The sequence below is a fragment of the Mya arenaria genome, chromosome 11 (genome assembly GCF_026914265.1).
Source record: "Mya arenaria isolate MELC-2E11 chromosome 11, ASM2691426v1".
Lineage (NCBI taxonomy): Eukaryota > Metazoa > Mollusca > Bivalvia > Myida > Myidae > Mya > Mya arenaria.
Genome location: NC_069132.1, coordinates 48,398,416 through 48,425,628, shown reverse-complemented (window position 1 = coordinate 48,425,628; position 27,213 = coordinate 48,398,416). Strand labels below are relative to the sequence as shown.

Sequence of the window (27,213 nt, the reverse complement as noted above, 5' to 3'; positions counted from 1 at the left end):
TTACAATGCATTGTTCTTGATCTTTTTTTAACTTTGATTATGGCTGAAAAGAAGACTAATCGAAAGTGTTTGACTCTAAAAGAACGTGTCGAGTGTATAAAGTTATTAGAAAACGGCCGTAGTGCAAGAAGTGTTGCCAAGGAGTTTAATTGTGGACGGACTCAAATCAATTTCTTACTTAAGCGTAAGCGTGAAATTGTGGAGGAATATGAAAGCAATGGAAATCCAAACGCAAAAAGACTGAGTAAAAATACGGGAAATGTGTATGCACATGTAGTTGTGTAAATGTGTAGACTGATCTGTGGTGTGTTTTGTTTATGCTATGCATCAACATTTATTTAATATATGGACTACTTTAAAAAGTGAACTTAAAATGTGTATGTACATGTAGTTGTGTAAATGTGTAGACTGATATGTGGTGTATTTTGTTTATGCCTTGTATCAACATTTATCTAATGTATTGCGGAAATGTCAAACCTGGATTAAGTGGCCACCTGTCTTAAGCAGCCACTTTGATCATTTCCCAAGGGTGGCCACTTAATACAGGTTTGACTGTATATTCAAATAATTGTTATCTAACTTCATTTATTTAGTATGTAAGATAGTTGGAAATACATATCCAAAGTTTTAATGCAATAACTGATGTATTTACTGAGATAATGACTTAAAGGGACTTACATGCAAAACCTTAACCAAGGTGTGACGCCAACACCGACGCCAGGGTGAGTAGTATAGCTGTACTTATTCTTCGAATAGTCGAGCTAAAAATGCATTTTTACTTCGAAAGAAATACCACCCATTCAGTCTATGATCTGTTTCTTTTGGCATTGGTCAGTTGGTCAGGGCTAAAGACTTCACATTTTGGAGCTTTTCTAGGCCAAAGATATTAACACTTTGTTTTATAATCAGTTAATTGAGCCCCTATATACTAATCACAGGGATGATAAAATTCCGGATTAATCCGGAATTCCGGATTTAAGGCCTCACGGATTGATTTTGAGATTAATGTAAATCCGTTGAGGTTTTTTCTAGGGAGGAGGGGTACAGGGAGCGAATCGAGCTCAGTTCAACAATATGGGTACGAAAGGTGAGTTTTCCGAATGTGTAAAGCCGGAAATTAACGAACCTATTTAAGTCTTGGCAATCGAGCTATATGATTGGTTAAGATAGCATCTGGTGATTACGGAAATTACCGATGGGACTAGAAGACAGTATCCGGATGGTCGTATAATTGCCCTTTTTATTCGACTTAGAAATTCTGGTTAAGGTTTTGTGTGCAAGCACACATTATTTTAATATCAAAGCAACTACTTGATGCATTGCATTGAGACTCTAGTTTCATTTAATGCAAATAATTGCCCTTTAATATTCGACATAGAAATTCTTGTTAAGGTTTTGCGTCTAAGCACACATAGTTTAATTTCTAAGCAACTACTCGATGTAATGATTTGAGACTTTATAGAATGGTATTCAACCACTCAACGTAATTGAATAACCAAGATATATAACTGTATTTTGCAAATGATTGCCCTTTATTATTGAGACTTAAAAAATCTGGTTGAACCACATTTATGTTACTATCTCAGCACATCATGAATTGCATTGAAATCTAATCTAACAGTGATCCATGCATGTTTGGTCAAAACTTTTCAATCCTTACACTGAAAAGCGACGGAATAGTCGAGCGCGCTGTCATTTTACAAATTTTATTTGGCCGATTGAAGTTTACGCTGTAAACCGTTTCTTTATTATTCTCATAATGTTTGAAGCATTGTTCTCAATAAGAAGTGGCTGTTGACCTTAATGGGAGGTTCAAATGAAAAATGGTTTGGTTCAAATTTAAAAAAAAAAAAAGAATAAATATTTTGTAGTAGTAATACATATTACGTAGAGGCAGTCATTTTATTTTCTATTTGAGACAGTTCAACAAAACTTCTTGAGGACCCAGTTTGAGTGAGATTTAAATTCTATAGTTGTAATTTATATTTCCAGGTATGTTGATGGTTACAAAAGTCAGGGATAAACAGACACCTCAGCCAGTGCATCCAGTTGTTCCTGTCAATGACTGACAATTCAATCCAGAGGTCATGATACTTGGATTTATGACTGAACATGCTCCCGTGCACCACAGTAGTGTGTCTTACTTAAGACACTTGCCAAAGATACAAAAGCTCTCAGCAAATTAAAACTTCAAAGGTGTACAGCATCATACAAGATGACTTACAGAGTGGCAAGCCATTTCAATGATGAACATGTGGAGGAGTTATGGATCTCGGTTTTGTTTCAACTAAGACAAGTCAACAAACACAATGAGAAAACTGTTGCAGCTATTTTTCTGCTATAGAGAAAGAAATAGTGTTGAGACATTTGGCCTCCTTAAAAATCACAAGGGCTGATTCTGAATCAATTTTCATAGAATTTGAAAGCCAGTTTTAGAGACTTGAACTGCCGTGGGACAATATAGTTTGTGTGCTACTGGACTCATGTAACAACATGAGGGGAAAGAATCTAGCTTAGGGACCAGTATACGTCAAAGTCCACCATGTCCACAACGGCTACGCTGCCAAAGCATTTAAGTCCCGTTTGGATATTACTTGGAATAATATATTTAATAATTAATAACATTATATTCTCATCAAATGACTGTGCAGAAAATGGAATAAATACTCTTTATATGATACATAAAAATTGAATAATTAACACTTTTACAATAAACATTTGCAAGCATGATAATCGATATGTTGTTCATTATTATAAATCAAACATCCCACAGTGTAGACTGTTCAATCATACACAGGCATTCGATCATAGCCAGTTGAGTTTTATGGGAAGTGGACAACTGAACCAAAATGTCAGGTACATGTCTAATGCCTGTGACTTCAGGTAAAAAAAAGTAAATTTAACGTTGTTTAAAGACAAAGGTGTTAAACTTCACTACTAAGATTCCTGATAATTGTTCTGATTGTGGATGTCTCATGTTGAACATAATTATATCTACCAAACCGAAAGGTGTACTCTTTGAACACTATTCTAAGGCAAAAAAGGGTATTAGAATCCCTGAAATACGGGGGCTTCACCCCCCCGCAGACATTTTCAGGATTGGCAACTTGGCTCTGTTATCATCCCTGTAATCAGTAGTTTGGGTTTAAGCAACTGCATGTTTTCAATATCATATCATTCAAAATATTGCATTCTAAACTTCATTTACCTTGGTGAAGTACTGTGAGCAGTTCGGTCCACCTCGCTGACGGAGAATGTGCGTATAGATCGCGGCGCTCCAATAAATATGTGAACATTTCCAAAGTCCTCTGACAATATACTCCGTGCTTTGAAAACACCCTAAATGAAAACAAACAATTAGGCACCAGTGAAAACAACCTGAATGATAATGTATAATAAGCCACCAGTGAAAACACCCTGAATGATAATGTACAATTAGGCACCAGTGAAAACACCCTGAATGATAATGTACAATTAGGCACCAGTGAAAACATCCTGAATGATGATGTACAATTAGGCACCAGTGAAAACACCCTAAATGATATTGTACAATACGGCAACAGAGAAAACACCCTGAATAATAACGTACAATAAGGCACCAGTAAAAACACCCTGAATAATAAATGATAATGTACAATTAGGCACCAGTGAAAACAACCTGAATGATAATGTACAATAAGGCACCAGTGAAAACACCCTCAATGATAATGTACAATAAGGCACCAGTGAAATCACCCTGAATGATAACTTACAACTAGGCACCAGTGAAAACACCCTGAATGATAATGTACAATAAGGCACCGGTGAAAACACCCTGAATGATAATGTACAATTAGGCACCAGTTAAAACACCCTGAATGATAATGTACAATAAGGCACCAGTGAAAACACCCTGAATGATGATGTTCAATTAGGCACCAGTGAAAACACCCTGAATGATGATGTACAATTAGGCACTAAATATCAAACAAAACTTTTTACATATTGTAATATTTGGGAATAATTTCATGCACTACACTGATGGGTATTTTGCATTACATTTATGTAGGCATCAATTCATGGTTTGAAATCAAACAAACCTTTTTTAATTCACTGTCAAATACTGTTATATTTGCAGTCTTCCCGAAATTGTAAAAATTCTGCCTGTCCATCGGAAGCACTTTGGAAGTTTTTGCCTGTCCCAAGAAATATTTGCCTGTCCGAACAAATTGTCATAGTATACATAAAGAGTAAACAAGAGCTTTTTGCCTGTCCCAAGAAATATTTGCCTGTCCGAACAAATTGTCATAGTATACATGAAGAGTAAACAAGAGCTGTCACAGAGACAGCGCGCTCGACTATTCCGCCACTTTTCAGTGTAAGGATTGAAAAGTTTTTGCGAAACATGCATGGATCACTGTTAGATTAGATTTCAATGCAATACATGATGTGCAGAGATATTAACATAAATGTGGTTACATGCAAAATTTTAACCAGAATTTTTCAGTGTAATAATAAAGGGCCATTATTTGCAAAACACAGTTATCTAACTTGATTATTCAATTAGGTTGGGTGGTTGAATACCATTGTATAAAGTCTCAATGCAATACATCAAGTAGTTGCTGAGATATTATCCTATGTGTGCTAACATGCAAGACCTTAACCAGAATGTCTAAGTCGCAAAATAAAGGGGCAATAATTATATAATATGAAAGATAGAGTTATCTTACTTGATTAAATAAGAAGGTTAAATGGTTGGGAACCTGTGTGTAAAGTTTCAACGCAATACATGATGTATTTGCTGAAGCATTGACTTAAAAGTGGTTACATGCAAAACCGTAACCAGAATTTCTATGTTGAATAAAAAAGGGGCCATTATTTGAATTTAATGCAAACTAGAGTTATCTTACTTGATTATTTAATTAGATTGGATGGTTGAGTACCATTTTATAAAGTCTCAATGCAATTCATCCAGTAGTTGCTGTGATATTAACCTTTGTGTGCTTACATGCAAAACCTTAACCAGAATTTCTGAGTCGAACAATAAAGGGCAATTATTTGCATTAAATGCAAACTAGAGTTATCTAACTTGGTAAATTAAGTAGGTTGGATGGTAGAGTACCATTGTATCAAGTCTCAATGCAATACCTCAAGCAGTTGCTGAGATATTAACCTATGTGTGCTTGCACGCAAAACCTTAACCAGAATTTCTAAGTCAAATAATTAAGGCCTATTATTTGCATTAAATGCAAAGTAGAGTCATCAAACCTGGTTAATAAAGTAGGTTGGATGGTTGAGTACCATTGTATCAAGTCTCAATGCAATACCTCAAGTAGTTGCTGAGATATTAACCTACGTGTGCTTGCACGCAAAACCTTAACCAGAATTTCTAAGTCAAATAATAAGGCCTATTTTTTGCATTAAATGCAAACTACAGTTATCTTACTTGGTTTATTGAGTAGGTTGGATGGTTGAGTACCATTGTATCAAGTCTCAATGCAATACCTCAAGTAGTTGCTGAGATATTAACCTATGTGTGCTTGCACGCAAAACCTTAACCAGAATTTCTAAGCCAAATAATAAAGACCTATTATTGGCATTAAATGCAAAGTAGAGTTATCAAACTTGGTTAATTAAGTAGGTTGGATGGTTGAGTACCATTGTATCAAGTCACAATGCAATACCTCAAGTAGTTGCTGAGATATTAACCTATGTGTGCTTGCACGCAAAACCTTAACCAAGGGGTGACGCCGACGCCGACGCTTGGGTGTGTAGTATAGCTCTCTTTATTCTTCGAATAGTCGAGCTAAAAAGATGAATGTCAACTGTTTTTAACGCTTTCCTGATAAAGTTCACAAAAAAACAACAACATATAAACACTACATTGACATGTCATTTAGTAAAAATAAACACACTTGGTCTCGCAAAAAAATATTTTAACACCGCCTCCATTAAGGTGCTTTCTGTTTTTTCGGTCGTCCGGTAAATCCACCAACCGCTGCCATTTTGACTGCAGACGAAGTTAATTGAGTGCCCACGATTTTGATTGTACTTTGTTGCAAACCAAGAACCTATCTGTTATAATAAAATGCCTTTACAGATGAATCGTATTTACTCGTGTATCCCTGGGCATCAACATCATGATAGCATATCGGAAATCCGAAATGGCCGACTTTTGGCGATGTTATGTGACGTCAATATCAGTATGGGATCGACTAACTACCTCAAAGGCAAATAATCAGCGGAAGTTTTTATAGAAATTTTGCTTTCAAATACCTTTTCGCTATTTTGTCGTCTCAAAATATGTCGGTCATCTAAATCGTCATTTTTCGGAAGACCTGCCGGACCCGTACAAAATTTGCCGGACATGTCCGGCGGACCGGCACATTTCGGGAAGACTGTTTTTGAGAATCTCTTTGTTTTCAAACAACAAAGTTTGATGGCATTTTGCATCATATAATATATAATGTTTCAGACAATGCCAAGCACTTTATCATGGGCAAAAGATACCTACAAAAAGTGTTTGCATGATAAAACTAAATTATAATAAAGAGTAAATTGAGTAATGTCATTCATATGTATCTGTTTTTATCCATCAACATAGGAATATAAAAATTCTGGCAAGTGCTTAAAAATTTGAACTTCTAAAACTGACTCTCACTAAAATCTTATAACATAACAAATTAACTAACTGATGCAGATTCCTTGGGTTTGGGAACACCAAGAAGCTCGTATGCATACAATCTCTCCTCAAGGACCCGGTCGTAGGAGATACTGATGGGTACCACCATTATGTCAGGAACGTTTGCCTTGAAATACGGCTCCAGGGATGCCGACAGCATACCTTTAGTTTACATACATATCATTTATTTAATACTTGCATATATCTAATAATTGTACATATGCAAAACACTTCTTTGATCAACAAGCCTGGCTTATATTACAATGCCCATTTGTGTGAAATTCAGATTTTGAGTAAGCCCTGCAAACATTTTACCTTTGCATGGCTTTAAGACTTGTGCTAATTTTGACAAAGATCAAATACCAAATTGAACAATTAAGTATCTTCTATGAGACATATTATTCACACTTGCACACAAAATTACCTATCCTGGGTGGCAGTGATTTCTGTGTGCGACTGCGCGTGCCTTCCACATAAAACTCGATTGGTGAGTCTCCATTACAGATATGGGTCTGGACATACTCTGTGAACACTGCCCAGTACAGCTGGTCATCACCAAAACTACGCCGGATGTAGAATGCTCCAGAATTCCTCAACAGCCAACCAAAGAATTTCATACCCATGAAGTCTAAAATATGTAAATACATTTGCTTATGTTAGATAAACTGACAGCTTCTTATCAGAATATTTGATTAATAAGAGTATTAGCATGCACAGTTGAATTATTAGAAAGTCTTTTGTATTATTCATCAAAGTTTTTATACGTACTTTCGTGTTTTCTTTTGATTTACAAAGCCTTGAAGCAAGATTGAACAAAAAACTAATTAACAAGAGCCCCAACTGTCACAAAATACGCCCATCCTAATTTTAGGACACCAAGTTTGGTGATAAGTAGTTGTTTGTTACGCCAAATTTAGAGAGTGGAAACTGTTTATACAGTTTTTCCCGAGTCAAGAATCATAACCCTGGAGTGGCTGGTTATCAATATCAAACCTGACCAAGATATTCTGCCAATACACATTTCTGACTAATCATCACCAAAATGGACAAAGGCATCTTATGTTATTGAAAGGAATACATACTGGACACCGCCCGCCCAACCGAGTGCCTTTATGCTGCTATTATATGTCCCATTCTACCAAAGAGCTTATAAAATTGATACTTATTCATCTCAGCAATGAAGTTAATACAATGATGTTATATGTGCCTGTCAAAAACAATAAAAAAAACTAAAATAAAAAGTTAACAAGAACCACAATGTGACAAACTGTTTTTTTTAATGATTGACATAAGTGATTCAGTTTAACTGCTTTCTTCTATTTTTTTGTAACAGAGACCTTGATCCTAGGGACCCCAAACACAATCACATGGGAGTTCTCCATAAACTCTTCCTACATATCAAGTTTGGTCACAGTATGTCAACCATAACTTATGTTAATTAGTTATTTGCCGTAGTACCAAACAGTTATCTATTTTCAGTAACAGTGACCTTGACCCTAGGGGGCCAAAAGGTCTCCATAAACTTGTCCTATATACCAAGTTAGGTCAGCCTACGTCAACCCTTACTTAAGTTATTCAGTACTAACCATTTTTCTATTTTTAGCAACAGTGACCTTGACCATAACTTTTGGGGCCCTTAACACAATCTCATGAAAGGTCTCTGGGAAAATCTTCATATATACAAAGTTTGGCGCAATATGTAGACCCTTACATGAATTTATTCAATAATAACCATTTTTCTTTAAATAGTAACTTTGACCTTGACCGTGATCCTAGGAGCCTCAAACGCAATCCCATGAAGGTCTCCATAAACTCTTTCTATCTACCAAGTTTGGTCACTACAATATGTCAAACCTAGCTAAAATTATTCAATACATAAGGTGACTTTGATGCTGCCCTCCCACCAGTCTGCCCAAACAATGACTGCAAGTCATTCTAATAAATAGTTTTCCCTTTGTGAAAACCTGGTTAAGAATATGTGCCTGTCAAAAGAAATGAAAATTTTTTTTAAATGAAATTACAGCCCGGACACGAGTTATTGAGCCGGACACACGGATGGACGGTGCGATTTTAATATGCCCACCTTCGGGGGCATAAAAAAAGTCAATCAAGGGCCATAATTTGTATTTAGGGTTAAAATTGAGTTATGTAACCTTGTTGTAAGATGGTCGTCAATAATTGTGCAAAGTTTTAAGTCGATTGAATGAAGGGTATAGACGTTTTTAAATTAAAACCCAAACTTGCCCTAAATCTTAAACCTGCCCTAAAACTTTAACCTAAGTTTCTAAGTCAATCAGGGGTATTAAGGTTAATATAGAGTTATGTAGCCTAATTGTGTGATGGTCCCGAACAACTGTGTGAAGTATTAAGTCAAATGAATGTAGGATAAGGAAGTTATTAATCCCTACCTGCCCTAAAACTTTAACCTGAGTTACATAGTCAATCAGGGGTCATAATTTGTATAAATGATAATATGGAAATATCTAACTGCATTATGTGATGGCCCTAAACAACTGTGTGAAGTATTAAGTGAATTGAATGAAAGGTATTGGAGTTATAAAAAAGCTCCTGATAGGCCGCGCGGACACCTATACAACCAGACCACTCGCATCCATGAAAACAGAAATATTTCTTTACCCATTGCAGCAGCTATGACAGGAAGTGGCAGGTCGTAATGGTAGAACACATACGACATTAGAAGGAAGTCCAGATAGCTGCGGTGGCTTGGCATCAACAGTATTGGGTAATCCTTCAACATGGCCCGGACCTGCAGAGTGTATTCGAAACAATTGGACAATATTTTTGGCGGTTCATAATGGTACAATGTAGAACAAAAATGTTGAGAGCAGAAAGTCTGGATAGCTATAACGGCATTGGGTAATCCTCCAACAACGGTCAGACCTGTAGAGTGTACAGTTACATGTACTATATTATCTATTAAACAGAGGTGATGTATATATATTAGGGATGGAAACCAGATACCAAATCGGTATCGTATCAAATTGTTTTCATGATAAGTAAATTTCCTATTGTATGTCACCCACCTTCTGTTACACAAATTTATTTTTGTATTTATTGTTCAGATAGCAATAATTTCTTCATGTATATTCATCAAAAATACGATTGGTCATTAATAGCTTTGATTGCACGACCCTTAACTTGTGATTGGACGATCAATTCCTACGGATTAATGATCAATCCGTTTAATATCAACTAGTGCCAATTAGTGTCAATTAAGCGCATCTGAGATCATAAAACAACACTTGTCATTGTAAACAAGGTCATAGAATTTCACAGGGTGCTGCACAAGGACACAATATCACGCCTTGTGCAAACACCCAATTAGCAGACGATTTGTGACATATACCCGCTTCGCGACAGACACTGTTGATCACCTGAAATATTTCATCTGAAAAGTTTTATAACAATTGCTATGTCTCTGCTAAGCTATTTCATTCAAATTTTAATTCTTAACAAATATTTGAATACCCATTTTGGTATCCAAATACTTGCGTGATATCCGGATACTCGGATATTCGCTTCCATCCCTAATATATATCTCCCCTACAGACCTCTAGTACAGTCCCTTGATAGGTGTCTAAAGTGATGTATAAATCCCCTAGTAGAGCCCCTTAATAGGTGTCTGAAGTAAGTATACCTCCCCTAGCACAGTCCCTTAATAGGCCTCTGAAGTGAAGTATACCTCCCCTAGTCCAGTCTCTTAATAGGCGTCTTAAAGGGGCAACATTCGCTGCCACGGCAGCGAGTAAATGGGGAGTGGCTTATTGTAAATTCCCTCAGCTATGTACCTGTCTGTTAAACTCAGTGTTCTATCTTTAGCACACACAAGAGAAATGTAAACAAACAGGGCTGATCAGAGCAGACGATGTATTTCCCCACACTACAATCTTCTATATGAAATAAAGATGACCAAGCCATCTTTAACAGATGTTTTCTTTGAAATGATTGTTTTCTTGTCCCTGACTGGCATTTTGTTATTTCGACTAAATCTTTTTTTCTGTATGGAATATCCCTCTCAAATGTTTAGAATCAACATTTTCATTCCAGTCCAAAATAGCAAGGTTTATTCTCAGTCTGGAATCCAAAAATAATTATTTTGTCAACAAACAATAATAATGCTTTATTGAATGCATCCACAACCCTAGTACAAATTAACCTTATTGTAAACGAGTTCAGCAAGGAAACAATTCAGATAGTGTTGACACCTTTAATTGGTAATTAAATGTCACTGGCTGGAATCTGGTTTGTGTATTGATAACTGGAAATCAAATGCACATTTTGAGTCAAAAAGGAGGGAACTCAAACACAGTTATACATGAACATTTGCAAGACATGGAACTAGGTACTGCCTTCCTTTAAAATAATAACTTTGGGCAGAATAAAAAGACTCAAAATATGGAACAAAATAATCAGGACAAAGATATATATATATATATATATAGTTTACATGACTGAAGAACAATAGGAGATATTCACTTTACCTGGCTGGGATATAAACATTTGTAATGATGACAGAGCTTTTGATAGAAAGCGAAGGAGCAACTAACATTTAAACAATGAGGTTCATAATTTTGTTTTTTAAAACGACAAATATGAAAACAATGTTACATATTTAAACCTGGGAATGATTCACCAGACTTATTAATTACGTAACGCTTTAAAAGGAACAAGAGCTGTCACAGTATGTGACGAATGCCCCCGAATGTGACATTGACCTACGAACAAGGTCAGTACATGAAAAGTTGATCTTGCCTTTACGTGTCAAATACATATGGCAAGTTATTTTAAATTGCCTCTGAACATAAAAAAATACCACCCATACTTGACAACCTACACTGTTAAGTCCTTAAATTATGTAGGGATATAGGTCTTGCACATGACACGTTGTCGTCGTATGTGGAACACATGTAGCAAGTGATTTTAAAATCTGTCCATACAAGGGAAAGTAACAGCCCTGACACGACAACCTATACTCTTTGTCCTTATATGCAGCACTCCATTGTGAATAAACACTAAGTGTGACCTTGACCTTTGAGGTAGGGACACGGGTCTTGCACCCGACACGTCGTCTTGGTATGTGGAACACATGTGTCAAGTTTTTTTTAAAATCTGTCCATACAAGGGAAAGTTACAGCCCGGACACGACAACCTATACTCTATGTCCTTATATGCAGCACTCCATTGTGAATAAACACTATGTGTGACCTTGACCTTTGAGGCAGGGACACGGGTCTTGCACACGACACGTCGTCTTGGTATGTGGAACACATGTGGCAAGTTATTTTAAAATCTGTCCATACAGGAGAAAGTTACAGCCCGGACACGACAACCTATACTCTATGTCCTTATATGCAGCACTCCATTGTGAATAAACACTAAGTGTGACCTTGACCTTTGAGGTAGGGACACGGGTCTTGCAGGCGACATGTCGTCTTGGTATGTGGAACACATGTGGCAAGTTATTTTAAAATCTGTCCATACAAGGGAAAGTTACAGCCCGGACACGACAACCTATACTCTATGTCCTTATATGCAGCACTCCATTGTAAATAAACACTAAGTGTGACCTTGACCTTTGAGGTAGGGACACGGGTCTTGCACGCGACACGTCGTCTTGGTATGTGGAACACATGTGGCAAGTTATTTTAAAATCTGTCCAGGGCTCTCACTAGGCTGGAAATTTTGGGAGAAGTGACTTCTCCCTTCAGTCAATTTAGGGAGAAGTGGGGAGATTTTAGGGAGAAGTGATACTTTTTATAACACCTGATACAAAAACTATGCCATACCACACACCTCAGTTTATATTCACATTCAAATTGATTGCTATAACTATATAAAATGTTCATAAAATAATGTATCATTTTTGGCTCAGCAAAAGTGTATTTGTCAATGTCACATAGTTTATCTCCAAATAGCATCTAAAATGAACCAAAAAAATACATCTAAGGATTTGAAATAATCATAATGACCTCATAAATGAACTGTAAATAAAGTAGGGGGACTAATCTTTTTTTTGTACGTTTGGGATAGGGTACGAATGTCACATTCAGCTGTGCTGTTATTTACTTGTTTCTGGCTAAATAATTTTAAGTATGCTGACATTTAAGAACCAAATGACATTTAAATCAGTGTCCTTGATGAAAAATTTACCAATACATAATGGGAAGTTGAAAAATTAACTCGGAAAATTGTTCTGACAAAATGGCGATCTCGCCGATTTTTTTGGACATCGTAACTGTGACAGGAGAAAATTACTGTAAGTAAACTCTACATAAAGCAAAAAAATAATACTTTTTTGTGTTTACAAATCATTTTTCATCATGAACATTTCACTAAAACCAATCAAATATTTGGTGATACGTCATGTTATTGATTTTCTTAGCGCCTACTAGCCGATGGCCCGAGATGGCTATGACCGTCTGCTTCAAAAGCAACAATGTTTAAATGTCTTGCATTGTTTGTTCAATAAATTAATGCTTGACACGATATTTCATAATTATGTCTCCAATTCTATCTCATTCTAACGAACTTATATCATTTGATCAGGGTCTTCTGAATGTACATTCTGATTGGTTAACTTTCAATAGCTCCGCCTACTGGCGACGTTTTGGTAATTGGATGACACGGCCCAATTATCGGATTAGGAGATTACCAATTTGTATGAATGGCTTATTGTGATGTTTTGACTAATGGGACATTGGCCAAATACTCGCTGATTGACAGATTTACAATGTGCTAAAATTTTCGGCGAAGTCAATGTCGCTTTGATGATACAAATGGGCGAAGTTTGGGAATTTTAGGCGACCACTTCGCCCAAGTCGCCCCCTCGCGAGAGCCCTGCTGTCCATACAAGGGAAAGTTACAGAGCCGGACGGACGGACGGACGGACGGTGCGATTTTAATATGCCCACCTTCGGGGGCATAAAAAGTGTTAATATCATAGAAAACAATTAGACTAAAATGTAGCATATGAAGCTGATGATATCTATCAATAATTTTGGGATATTTAGGTGGAATAAAAACTTATCAAGGTTTGTTCACTTTTGTTACTACAGTATTTGATAGTGAGGCATGTCGTCTGCTACAAGCAAGCTGCTAGGGATGTAAACACCAGCACGTGGTAATGTTTACATCAGAGAGTTCATAACCCCCAGAACACCATTTAGCCACTCCCCCGGCAAATTCAAATTTTCAATCTGACAGTTGGATTTTTTTCTTAAAGTCATGTTTCTAGTAATGTTTCAAAAACAAATTAAGGATTTTTTATTTGTTTAACCTTCATTCTACATGCCTGCAAAGTTTCATGTCTCAACTTTTTGTAAGCATTGCATAAATTTGGAAAAAGTGTCCCTGATGTGAAACATGCATAAAATTATACAAAAGCTTGCCCCAGCGCCACCTGGAGGTTTATATAGTCCTGTTACCCCTTTAAGTGATGTATACCTCCCCTAGTTCAGTCCCGTAATAGGCGTCTTAAGTGATGTATACCTCTCCTAATACAGTCCCTTAATAGGTAACTGAAGTGATGTATACCTCTCCTAGTACAGTCCCTTAATAGGTGTCTGAAGTGATGTATACCTCCCCTAGTACAGTCCCTTAATAGGCGTCTTAAGTGATGTATACCTCTCCTTGTACAGTCCCTTAATAGGCATCTGAAGTGACGTATACCTCGCCTGTTACAGTCCCTTAATAGGCTTCTGAAGTGATGTATACCTCGCCTAGTACAGTCCCTTAATAGGTGTCTGAAGTGAAGTATACCTCCCCTAGTACAGTCCCTTAATGGGTGTCTGAAGTGAAGTATACCTCCCCTAGTACAGTCCCTAGATGGGTGTCTGAAGTGACGTATACCTCACCTTGTACAGTCCCTTGATGAGTGTCTGTAGTGACGTGTACCTCCCCTTGTACGGTCCCTTTTGTATACCTCCCCTTTTACAGTCCCTTGATGGGCGCCTGAAGTGACATATACCTCCCTTAGTACAGTCCATTACATATACCTCCCTTTGAACAGTCTCTTGATGGGCGCCTGAAGTGACGTATACCACCCCTAGTACAGTCCCTTACGTATACCTCTCCTTGTACAGTCCCTTAATGGGTGTCTTAAGTGGCGTTTACCTCCCCTTGTACAGTCCCTTACATATACCTACCCTTTTACAGTCCCTTACATATACCTCCCCTTGTACAGTACCTTGATGGGTGCCTGAAGTGAAGTATACCTCCCCTTGTACAGCCCCTTGATGGGCTCCTAAAGTGACGTATACCTTCCCTAGTTCGGTCCCTTAATAGGTGTCTTAAATGATGTATACCTCCCCTTGTACAGTCCCTTAATAGGTGACTGAAGTGATGTATATCTCCCCTAGTACAGTCCCTTACGTATACCTCCCCTAGTTCAGTCCCTTTATAGGCATCTGAGGTGATGTATACCTCCCCTAGTTCAGTCCCTTTATAGGCATCTGAAGTGACGTATACCTCCCCTAGTACAGTCCCTTACATATACCTCCCCTTGTACAGTCCCATAATAGGCATCTGAAGTGACGTATACCTCCCCTAGTACAGTCCCTTACGTATACCTCCCCTAGAACAGTCCCTTACGTATACCTCCCCTAGTACAGTCCCTTAATAGGCATCTGAAGCGACGTATACCTCCCCTAGTACAGTCCCTTACATATACCTCCCCTTGTACAGTCCCTTTATAGGTGTCTGAAGTGATGTATACCTCCCCTAGTACAGTCCCTTAATTGGTGTGTGAAGTGATGTATACCTCCCCTAGTCCAGTCCCTTAATAGGTGTCTGAAGTGATGTATACCTCCCCTAATACAGTCCCTTAATAGGTAACTGAAGTGATGTATACCTCCCCTAGTACAGTTCCTTAATAGGTGACTGAAGTGACATATACGTCCCCAAGTATAGTCCCTTAATATGTGTCTGAAGTGACATATACCTCCCCAAGTACAGTCCCTTAATACGTGACTGAAGTGACGTATACGTCCCCAAATATAGTCAATTAATATGTGACTGAAGTGATGTATACCTCCAATAGTATAGTCCCTTAATAGGTGTCTTTCTCATTGAATTTTGTTTAAAACATGCAGGTTTTCATGGAACATGTAGAATTTCAATTACCATTTCTTCCCTCAATTACAAAGCTATCATCAAAGTCAAATCCACATTTTTAATCCAATATTCAATTTCATGTGGAATACTTTTAATAAAATGTATAAACTGATTATTTTACTGGCTTAGAATACAACAATGATCATTCCATGTTGGTAAAGTCTTGTAACAATATGAGGGTACACTGTATAAAATTCTTACATTTTGTATCGCCTCCTCATTGACATAGATTCTCTCGAAAAGCTTCTTCATGACCTTGACCAACACCAAGGCGAAGCATCTTACCACCCCAACACGGAGATTGTGGGACATCTCGTCAACGATGTACTCAGCCTCCTTTACAACAAATTCATATGGCTGACCAGTCTCCTCGACTGTCTGCAAGTCAGTTTATGAAAATAAACCTATTTGTAAAACATGACATTTTGAATTATTCAAATTTAGTTTAAAGACTTAAATATTCAAAATATTGAAGTCTTCAAACAAAAAATTCAATAAAACCTCATAGTAGCTTTAATCATTCATACTTCTAAATTTAAACATATAAAACACATTGTGAAAGCATAATAGTAAGGCCAGAGTTTTTATATCTTTAGATTTACGGGAGCGCCGTACCTTAATATTGCAAAACCCAAATAAAAATAAAATTCATTTTCGTAGTTTTATTTTTATTTTTTCCGACGAACGTTGTTCCAATGTTAAGAAGAAAATAAAATTAGTGTTCTATAACTCATATCTCAGAACCAACTGGTGTATTAATTGTTATTCATTATCGGTCTTTTTACTGCACAAACCACGTAAACCAGTCGGAAATACGCGGGGAAACAGAACAGGTACCCGTTACCATAACAACGTCCTGTCAAAAGTGAAAGTAGTTAATGTCATACCCCTTATTTCTCGCAATTTCTGCAGCTATATTGAAAGGTTTTACTACAAAGACGTTCCGATGTTTATGTTTCTTTATTTAAATCAAACCGGGGAGAACTTAAAGCGTGTTTATTGTGATTTTTTTGTAGATTCAGTATGTTGTTCGCGATTCGTGGAATGATTGCGCAACTTCCGGGCAAAATAAGGAGACAGAAATTCGTGGGTTGTATTGTCCATTAAAAGTCATTGGCGCACGTCGTATATTAACAAGAATGAATTGGATTACAGCGCAAAAATGTATAGCTTCTGACAAACATAAACTGCAAAATGATATCGTGTTCATCATAGTCAAAATGGATATTTTTTTCTAAATTTGACTCTGAGGAGCATTGAACACACTGCTTCACGATCACATATTTGAAGAGAAAAACACAAGGTATCGTGATAAGTTCGTAGTTGTTAATTAGTTTAATAATGATCTAGAATTTAAATCGTTAAAGAATACTGAAAATGATGTAATAATAACATAGTGTGTGTTTCCGATAAGACAGAAAAAAATCTGAACATAAGATATTTGGCAGTCAGTGCAAGAAGTTATACTGATCGGTTGCTCATTACCAACGGGCATAGCTGGAATAGGAAGGATATTGTTCAGGCCTGATTCTAAAATCAGTTCTTAGACCCGGTTTTTTGAAACATATATCACTTGTCAAATTTATCTTAATGCTCCTGAATTTTCTTTGGTGAAGTACATAAATGTAGATTTTGAATGTCTGTGTATCCGTAAGCCCTGTCAAACTTTGAAGTGAAGAGGAATTTCCATCAGGGCTTGGACTTTATTTGGTAATATTTTCTATATAAAAACCACATCACGGTAAATTGTCACGGTGCTAATTCGTTAAAGACAGAAAAACACATTTGACCTCCTTTAATACCGTGTCTGAAACTTTGTTCAATGTTTGAATACTTCACAATGGAAAGGTGCTTATATTGTGGGCAAAAGGTTAGAAATGGCCATTTTAATTTCTTGATAACTCTGACATGTTTCATAAAATCTATGGGTTGATAATATATGCACCACATATGCATAGATGCATTCGAACAAATATATACAACTAATTTCAATAAGCGTTTGAACTGACAGTGTTGAGGTCAATATTTTCAGTCTTTAAAAGGACCTTTTAATTATGCTTTTGAAACTTTATGGTGATCTTTCACCCTTTGTTCAGCCGATGAAATAGCTGACACAAGTTAGGTGTGTTTTGTCTTCATGATATAAGAAGGTTTAAAAAATAAAAAAAATCGGAGAAAAATCTATTTTATTTTTATTTATTTCTCCTTCGGGACATTTTATGCATTTTATTTTTATTTTTATTTCCTCCTCCTTACCCAACTTTTTGAAAAATCTCCCGTAAATCTAAAGATAAAAAAACTCTGGCCTAATGAGGATTCAAAGCATTCAGAAATAGAAATGTCAAGATAATTGTGTTCACCTTTTCAATGGCATATTTAACCCTGTCACTTTGTAAGACATCCTGCTTGACATCTGCTGGGGACCTTGGTTTGTTGTATTTGTAAGTTGGGACATCTCTATGGCGAAGAGACCACGCAAAATCACTTGTGTGACGTCTCTCGTCCAGAATGTCCACAAAGAAATCCTTCTGTCTGGCTGAGACCAGCCTAGGATCGTCTGCAAATATGAAAACATTGGCTATGTTGTAAATACTTCGCTTTAGCCTTTACAAAATTATGAACTAACATGTACAGAAGTACAAAGTAAACTATCCCTAAAACCAGCAAATAAGATCATAACTACATAATGCTCTGCCCATATGTATTTAACTGTTGGTAAATCGGAGATGAAAGATGAATACTTCTTCCTTATGTCATTAAATTCTTTTTTTAAAGAATCTGTCCATTATAATTGTATCATCAGGCATAATTTGCATTCTCAGTTGTAATACATGTAGATTGATTTTTCGACAGAACTTTAGCATAGTATTATAGCTAGTTTCTTTGCTATAAGAAAATGTTAAATGGAGTTCATGATGCATGAACCGTTCAACGTCAATGTTTATTCCATTGCTCCCCTCTGACTGGCCAAGTGTTATATTCAGTGTAAACATTGTTTCTAACATCTGCTGTTCTTTTTCCACAGACATATAATGTTGAAAACAAAATACATTATTGTAATTTTCATTATTTCAACTGCTAAATAATTTCAAACGAATTGAAAAATGAAAATCGTCCATTCTTCAGATAGACGTCCATTCTTCAGATAGACACACAAGTTACAAGATACAAGAATCTTTATATTTAAAGTGGGGTATATGAGCAATTTTCCGACATGAATAATAAACAAACATAACATCAAAACATAACAATGAGCTGGTGGCCTGAAAAAATGATTTTGGTTTTAATTAGGTACAGTATTGAAACAAGTATTTACAAAAGCCATTTATTATCCTTGGGTATGTATAAAATCTGGCCCTATAAGGTCTCTACAGAGGCATAGGTAAGAAAAACGCGGTCCTAGGGTCTAACATGTGTAAGTATGTTTATATGCAATCTAAGCAGGGGGTCCAACGTGATTTGTGTTTGCCGAATTTTAAATTTAATTACACTTATTAAAGCACGCTTATTCTGATTCTGCTTCACACAATAACATGTATTTAAAATAGTTACAAGAATGGTAAATTTGGACTGAAAACACAGTTTCAAGTCACGCATTTTTGTATTTTCACTTTGTAAACAATCGCTCATCTTATACATTCAATAACTTTTTTATTAAGGCCTCTAGAAACAAAAGTTAAATAAAAGAGAGACGCTTACACGTGTGGTCTCCGGGTAGGCGTATTTATATTGCGAGAATGGTGAGGTAACTTACTTACAAGGTGAAAATATCTACCTGAAACACCGAAATTCCTTCAAACGCCGCCATATGATTCGGCTTCACACAATTTCCCTCACTTAAAATTCGGCAAACACAAATCACGTTGGACAACCTGCTAAGGCTCTTAAAATGCTTTAACCCCAGGAGCTTCAATATATATATACCCCGCAGTGTCAGTTATACTGTATTACCTTTCAGGATCCAAGCATTTCTCGACTGTTCGGCCATCTTGAAGGTAGCAAACGAATGAAGTTTACGAATACATATCAAGTGCCGTGTAGTGTTACTTAAACCAAACTCCAATGTACAATCTAATGTTGATGTTTTGTGTACATGTGAGTTTAAGGCCCATTTGTAAACCGTTTTTTGATTGGTCAATGACCCTCGTAAGATAAATGCCGAAAATCGAAATTGCGACATTCTTCAACGATCATTTTCAAAAATATTGAGTTCCCGACAGCCTTAATAGATGTTAAATAAACTGCATATCGATGTATAACCATCTACTAAGAGAGTAAGTTTAATCATGCCCGGTTTATAAAAGTCTTATAAGCATTCTTTAACTGGTCAAGAGGACATGCATGTTATTTTTGTATAAGTAAACCTAATTTAAACAGCTTACAACTGAGATCTTGGCAAATAATTATATTTGTCATAAAGACCCCATTGAAATTAAGTTGAATAACTTTAATGGGTTATCCTGTGTTATATATTTGTCACATTGGTTTGTTACTATGACATATATATGCACAAATAAATCTATCTATCTATCTATCTATCTAAAGAGGTATAAAAAGACCAACGGAAATCCCCGTACCGGCCTAGACTGGTACCCTCTTTCTCTTTTTTCCAAAAAGAGACCAAGAGACGGGTATGACTAAAATACGAAAATAGGTTATTTTTTATGAAAATGAAGTTATTTTCGCGAATGTAAGATTTTGATAAAAAATCTGGTAAATTTGGCGAAAATACCATTTTTGACAAAAATGTAGTTAGTTTTTGGATAAAATAAAAAAAACTCGGGGGGGGGGGGGGGGGAGTTTTGGTAAAAATCTGAAAATAGGGAAAGTTTTGGCGAAAATAACATTTTGAAAAAAGTGTAGTTAGTTTTTGGATAAAATAAAGTCATTTTCGCGGAAATAAGGGTTAGTTTTGGCGAAAATAACATTTTTGACCAAAAAGTAGTTAGTTTTAGGATAAAATATTGTTTGGGGGTGAAATAAGTTTGGTAAAATTCGCCAAAACTAACCCTATTTTCAGATTTTTGTCACAATGTTATTTTCGCCAAAACTTATCCTATTTTCATATTTATATCAGAATCTTATTTTCGCGAAAATAACTTTATTTTTGCCCAAAACTTACTATATTTTTGTCAAAAATGTTATTTTCGCCAAAGCTAACTCTATTTTCATATATTTCAAAATCTTATTTTCGCGAAAATAACTTTATCAGCTAAACCAGCAACGCGTTCAGTAAAGATGTTTGCGGCGAACGTTTGCTGTTTGGTTTCCCGCTTAACGTGTATGCGCTGCGTTGCAACAGAGATACAAAACAAAACGTTTGCGAGCGTTTTGTAAACGCTCGCCTTACTGAACGCACTGCTGTCGTTATATTGTTGTAGAAAAAGTAACGTAGGGTACCAGTCTATACCGGCCCGAAACATTCGGAGCCCCGCGGCCATTTTTATTGAAACAACCTCAGATGTCAATCGTAACAACTCGGCCATCTCCGACAAGCTTACGAGATAGTCAATTCCTGTTCGATACTGGTCGAGGTGTTCCAATTGCCTCGGATGCCGGTACATCAGTTGAAGTAGTTCGTAAATTGTTGAATTATATCATTAATTAAATGAAGTGTTTTAGAGTTATATTTATTGATCTAAGTTTGAATTGATCACCAGTGAAGTGTATTGCAAACATAATTAAGATTTCCAAGTCATAAAGTTAAACTGCTAAATAACTACGCGATCTATTTGCAAGGTCGTTGTTGGTCCTCACTAGTTCCCGGAAGACCGACCAGTTGCTGGGGGTCCACACAGACCCATGGATCCATGCACGTGGTCTCCATATAGTGAACCACATTCGATACTAGGCCCCCAGCTTCCTCGGCTATGGCCTTGAGTCTGTTGAAGGCCCCCACGATCTGCCCCACTGGAAGGTATGGGAGCGACATCAGCTTCCGGAGAAATTCATACTTGTCACCTCTCGACAAGTATGACGTCGCAAGCCCCTCTGCCTGAATCTTCCTGTACAGGCGTTGTGTTAGGTGGAACACACCACCCTTGACAACCGACCCAGGGAAGACCTTGTCTTTTGCCATGTGGCCGCCTCAAAATCTAACATGAACCACTCGACTTGTGGTTGGTCAAGATGTTCACGGAGACTGGTCAGTACCTCCACGTAATCCTGCTTGCTCCTCCTTGACATCAGGATATAGGCTAGCGGAACTTGCTTCTCATCGGCCCCCTTCTTCACAAAGACATTGACGGTTTGAAGCTGGTAAAACGGTGCACGGACGACCTTGAACGTGCCATCCATAAACCATCTCTTCGCCATAATTAACAAACTGTCAATCATTAGTGACCTCAGCTTACAAATCTAGGAACAAACACAAGCGCATTGCTAATTAATGTTGTCACTTGATTGCAATTAAGTGACAACATTAATTAGCAATGCGCTTGTGTTTGTTCCTAGATTTATTGCACCATCATTCTTGATTACCAATGTTTAATCTGATATTTAAAATAACATTATTTCCACATTCAATTATAATAATTCCCTCTTTACAAACTGTCAAACAAACTTTTGTAATTTTACCGAAACCTCCGAGCCTTTCATATAATAAAATCAGTTTACCGAACTGGGGATTTACCGAAACCTCCGTAAATCCTTAAACGTACCACTTTTTGAGTATGTAAACCGTCCATCCGAGGTTGTTTTCGATAAAAATGGCCGAGGAGTTCCGAATGAAAAATCGCTATCGATAAAAATTAGACTGGTACCCTACGTTACTTTTTCTACAAAAATATATAATTGGAAAAAATAGAAAGAGGGTACCAATCTAATAAAAATGGCCGAGGAGTTCCGACGAATCGGCCCCTTACCAAATCGGCCCCTAGTTGAAACGGTAACCTTTTCGACCCCTTACCCAATCGGCTCTACCATGTAGACATTCCGGCTGTTATATAATAACATTACATGTCACATTATGTATTTTGTTAAAACTGAAATAAAGGGGCCGAAATATCTCAGTTAAAAATCAGTTATTTGTTTAAATAAAGGGGCCGAACCGACAGGGCCGAAATGTCTCAGTGGCTGATTTGGTAGTAGGGGAGCTAATTAGTAGTCTGTGACCTTAATAGTAGAAACTGTTCCTGCTAATTAGTGAACACTACCAGAACCGAGTGTTTTGTGCACCATGGAAGATTCTCGATATTTAATAAAACTAATTATTGCACTGTCATTATTCCAGTTTGCATTTTGTAAACTATTAGTAAGTGTTGATTCAGATTATTGTCAGTTTTACATACATGTGCATGTATATTTCATTACTTGTTCATTGACCATGTATTGACGTATATCTGGGACCCTGTCACCCAGGTACATGCACCACTGTAGGTCTTGTAATCATCACAACCTTGTTGACATCAACTTTCATGTACAGTCATTGACGATGGTAGGAAAATTACTGGGACTTTAATGAAGCATTTTACAATTCTACACTGAAGAGTACAAGACTGATGTTCAGCCCAAGGTCTTTTCACCAGGAGTGATGGCAACTGTAGTTCACGGGCGTCATTTAGTGCCTTTAATATACAAGAAAGGCCTTCATTAGTACCTAAGTGGGTGGGGAAAGGGGAAAAAGGAAATGTTCATAGGTCCAAAACTATTGAGCTTTAATGTCTCAAACTTTTCACAAACATTAAAAGCATCAATCTTAACATTTTTATCAATAATATATATATAAAAAAAAAAACATTACACAAAGAAATTAGAATTATGGTCATTTCGTAACCTTTCCACTACGTAACCGCTCATTGTATTTCGTAACCATTGTGTTAGTCAATTCGTAACTGTTAAGAAATCAAATAGTCATATCGTAACCGTTGGCTCCTATATGTGAGGAATTAATTTAATACCATATGAGTTTACAAAAAAAAGAGACAGTGGTGGGATACAAGGAAGTCCGGGTTCGAGACCCTAGCTCTTTTTCGAAGAGACCCCTTGGTTCTTTTACGTGCTCGGTGTAAAGCACCGATACACGGGGTACAACTTTCCTGGGTTAAACCAGTACTGAGTACACCACTTTTCCAAGCACTACCCTTTAAATGCCGAGCGCCAGGCAAGGGAGCTACTTGTACCAACTTTTAACGTCTTTTGGTATGACATGGCCAGGGATTGAACCCAAGACCTCCCGCTCCGTAGGCGGACGCCTATCCACTAGGCCACGGAGACGGTCATGATCATGTTATTGGAAATTAATACCATAACTAATACTTTTAGGCTGTTTTTTGTCGGTTTCGGTTATAAAGTATGCAGAATGGAATATGGATCAATTGAGAAAAGAACAGAACAACATTTTGCTCGGTTTAAACAATTCAAACAAATATAGTCAACGAAATAGGTCACAAATGACCCTTGATCATTATGTAAACGTTATTTTGATCATAAAGACATTGTGATCAGTCACAAATTGTTGTTTTATAAGTAAGCATAATGTAAGAGAATAATTAACATATTGTAGTAGTTTAACAGTTCATTTCGAATTTACCATGATATATATATGTATCTAATTACTATTGAGTAATGTAAATTATTGGCTTGTTATTAGCGAGAATTTGAGTAATGTCTCCCAATTGGTGTCTTGGTTGCTGTGCCATATACATTCAGGTTCGAACAATACACTTAACGCTGTGCTAAGTGTACCATTTATCACCTCGTTAACTGATGGTTACCATATGACCAATTGATTTCTTGTTGGTTACAAATTGACTAACAGAATGGTTACGAAATAACCAAGATTCAGCGGTTACGAAATGACCAGATCCCAGAAATTATACGGTCATGTATGCTGCTTTCTCTTCACCATATACTACTTAATCCAAAAACAAACATAACAAGAAGACTAGAAGACACTTGCTATATACTGTAGATGTGAAATGTCTTGTAATAATGCACCAGTCAATTGTAGTCCATATAAACAGCCGCTTCAGAGCCTTTGACAATTTTCGTTTTGGCAACTCTAGGCTTAGGGGAAAAAAATGAATATCTAAGTTTTAAAAAAAGTTCCCTAAACTTGCATTAATGTGGCTACAGTCAATTGTAATCATGGCCCCCCCAGGTCCGAGGAATAGCGGGGCCTTTGGCTATAGTATATATTTCACGTTTCACACTTTATTATATCCCAGAAAAGACAAACCATTTGTTAACCTAAAACAACTCAACAGAAGTATATTCAGTACAAATGTAGTTGAAAACATAAACTTGGAATGCAATTCTTATTTGTATTTCATATAGTAAAGTTATATACAATACACCAGAAAGGAGTTCTATTTAATGTTTGTAAAACAATTAATATCTGAAGTAAAGGTAACAAATACAAATCAAATAGTTCAACTGCAACAATCAACAGTATAATAATGACAAATGTAACACTAAAACTTATTCTGAATATGAACTGCAAAAAGATTTCTGTGATATCAATGTTGTTGTTTTTAAGAAAATGAATTTTAGTCTGTGAAAACAGATAAAACTCAGGAAGAGCTAAAACTAAAGCTGTTCCTTGGCTGAATGTTCATGCATTTTTAACAGGGTTCATGGAAAGGTCAAATGTTACAATTTTAGTTTCATTGTTAACCATTTGTTACCAAATAGCACATTTATTATGCACCAGTCAGTTGTAACCAGTACGGCCCCCCAGGTCTGGGGAATAGCAGGGACTTTGATTTTCAGTCCAGCCAAGCCCGGGTAAGATTTCCGTCCAGCGGGGACAAACTGCTGGTAGAATCCCTGCCAAATGCCCCCGCACCCCAGGGACTCTAAGTAAGGCCCATTCCCGGCCTTTTTTGGCGCAAAGACAAAACCACCGCATTCACCCGGCACTGCGGGGCCACATGAAAGGTAAAAACATGGCCCATTTCCCCGGCTATCTCCGGTATACCCCCGGACCTGGGGGGGGGCCGTGGTTACAATTGACTGGAGCATTACAGTATTGCGTTTGAATGAACAAAAATGTACAATGGAAGTATGCAATATTTTTGGATAAATTTGTTCGCAATATATTGCCAATAAATTTCCCAAAAGTGCTAACACTTGATCTTTTCATGTAATGGTCATCTCCCTCATTAAGACTAGTATAAATATATACATCATATAACTGAAAGTCTGTCTATTACCAACAAATAAATGCTTTATATAAAGGATTCTTTTGGCTATAACAATCTACATTGGAGGAGAAATTTAAACTGCATGGATTTACAGATTATGCTTTAATAATTGCAATTGCTAAATATTTTAGGCACTGACAATGCGATTATGAGTACACTCAATAGTTTCAAATGACACTGACATGACATTAAACATGTATAAAAGTATAACCCTACATTCTTCATCATTAAACCGAAAGGAATACTGGTCATTTCTCAGCTACCCCACATTTAAACATTTAATTATGTACATTTGTAGCACTGAAAATTGCCTTTTCCTTGTTAAATGAAAGCTAACATTCTTCCAAAAGCCCCTCTGTGGTTGCCAGACAAATTTTGCCAGTCAAACATTATAAGCAGTCATTCAAAAATTTCATGACACTGATGGTTGCCTAGAAACACTGGTGGCATTCTCGACCTCCTGGCAACTACAGCATCCTTCAAGGCAAATAACTGCCTTTCAAACCACAATAAATAAATATCCAAATGTTAAAAAAACGTTCCCTAAATGCGAATTATTGTGGCTAGGCGGCCCTAAACAAATTAAGGTAAAAGTAAAAAAGAATGAGTCCAATATTCAGGATGAAAAAACAATTGAAAGCCAACACTTTCTAAACGTAAGCATATAAGTGAAAATAATTGCGTATGGATATGCAATAATTCGTGGTTGTCATGGATATGCGCGCAGTGATTCAGATAGATGTAGACAACGCACTTTTGTACATTTCACCAATAAGCGCGTGCAACGTTATGTAATGACGTCATAAAGCGCAGTAATTTTAAATCAATATCGACATCAAATAATTCCTTTAAAAATCACGCTTTTACGATTGTTTATTTTCAATTTTAATTAAAAGTATTGTTAACTTATATTTTTGATTCCGCTTTATCGAAATTGCATAATATACTTTTCATAAACCATACAATAAAAGAAATAAGAAGTGGCGCGTTGTTGCGCGTGACTCATCTAGACTTACATGGGGGGTGTAAGATGAGTTTTTCCAGCACCAGTCACATGACCAGAAACACACGTCCGATATGCAAGGAAATATCATCTTTTGAAATTTATACACCAATAACAATTTTGAAACAACAGGGACATGCTCAATTTTCAATATTGATATTTTTTTCAAAAGCCAAAAAAAATGTTGTTATTACATAACACTTTTCAGTGAGTGGAGACAAATTTTTAGTACCATAACAAAGGATCTACTACATAAGTGTCAATATTCTATA

The 27,213-nt window shown here is 36.7% G+C and overlaps 2 protein-coding genes and 1 pseudogene across 6 annotated transcripts in view; 1 reads left to right on the top strand and 2 right to left on the bottom strand.

Moving 5' to 3' along the window:
* LOC128209204 (dihydroxyacetone phosphate acyltransferase-like) overlaps nucleotides 1–20,344 on the bottom strand; it is a 76,564-nt gene extending 56,220 nt beyond the window's left edge. The window contains exons 1-8 of one of the 3 annotated variants that reach the window (XM_052913140.1): nucleotides 20,176–20,344; nucleotides 19,745–20,014; nucleotides 18,154–18,350; nucleotides 15,995–16,171; nucleotides 9,299–9,428; nucleotides 7,086–7,289; nucleotides 6,672–6,823; nucleotides 3,209–3,339 (exon numbers count right to left, since the gene is read on the bottom strand). In XM_052913140.1, coding sequence (XP_052769100.1) covers nucleotides 3,209–3,339; nucleotides 6,672–6,823; nucleotides 7,086–7,289; nucleotides 9,299–9,428; nucleotides 15,995–16,171; nucleotides 18,154–18,350; nucleotides 19,745–19,973 — 1,220 coding nt within the window. In that variant the 5' untranslated portion in view covers nucleotides 19,974–20,014; nucleotides 20,176–20,344. Of the gene's footprint in view, nucleotides 1–3,208; nucleotides 3,340–6,671; nucleotides 6,824–7,085; nucleotides 7,290–9,298; nucleotides 9,429–14,535; nucleotides 14,633–15,994; nucleotides 16,172–18,153; nucleotides 18,351–19,744 lie in introns of those variants that run through there. The other 2 variants (XM_052913138.1, XM_052913141.1) reach the window with 2 other exon arrangements.
* Nucleotides 20,345–20,374: 30 nt separating this feature from the next.
* LOC128208597 (uncharacterized) lies at nucleotides 20,375–22,043 on the bottom strand (annotated as a pseudogene).
* Nucleotides 22,044–22,544: 501 nt separating this feature from the next.
* LOC128207480 (uncharacterized) overlaps nucleotides 22,545–27,213 on the top strand; it is a 106,702-nt gene continuing 102,033 nt past the window's right edge. The window contains exon 1 of one of the 3 annotated variants that reach the window (XM_052910427.1): nucleotides 22,545–22,679. In XM_052910427.1, the coding sequence (XP_052766387.1) occupies nucleotides 22,623–22,679 (57 nt within the window). In that variant the 5' untranslated portion in view covers nucleotides 22,545–22,622. Of the gene's footprint in view, nucleotides 22,680–22,788; nucleotides 23,046–23,410; nucleotides 23,431–27,213 lie in introns of those variants that run through there. The other 2 variants (XM_052910426.1, XM_052910428.1) reach the window with 2 other exon arrangements.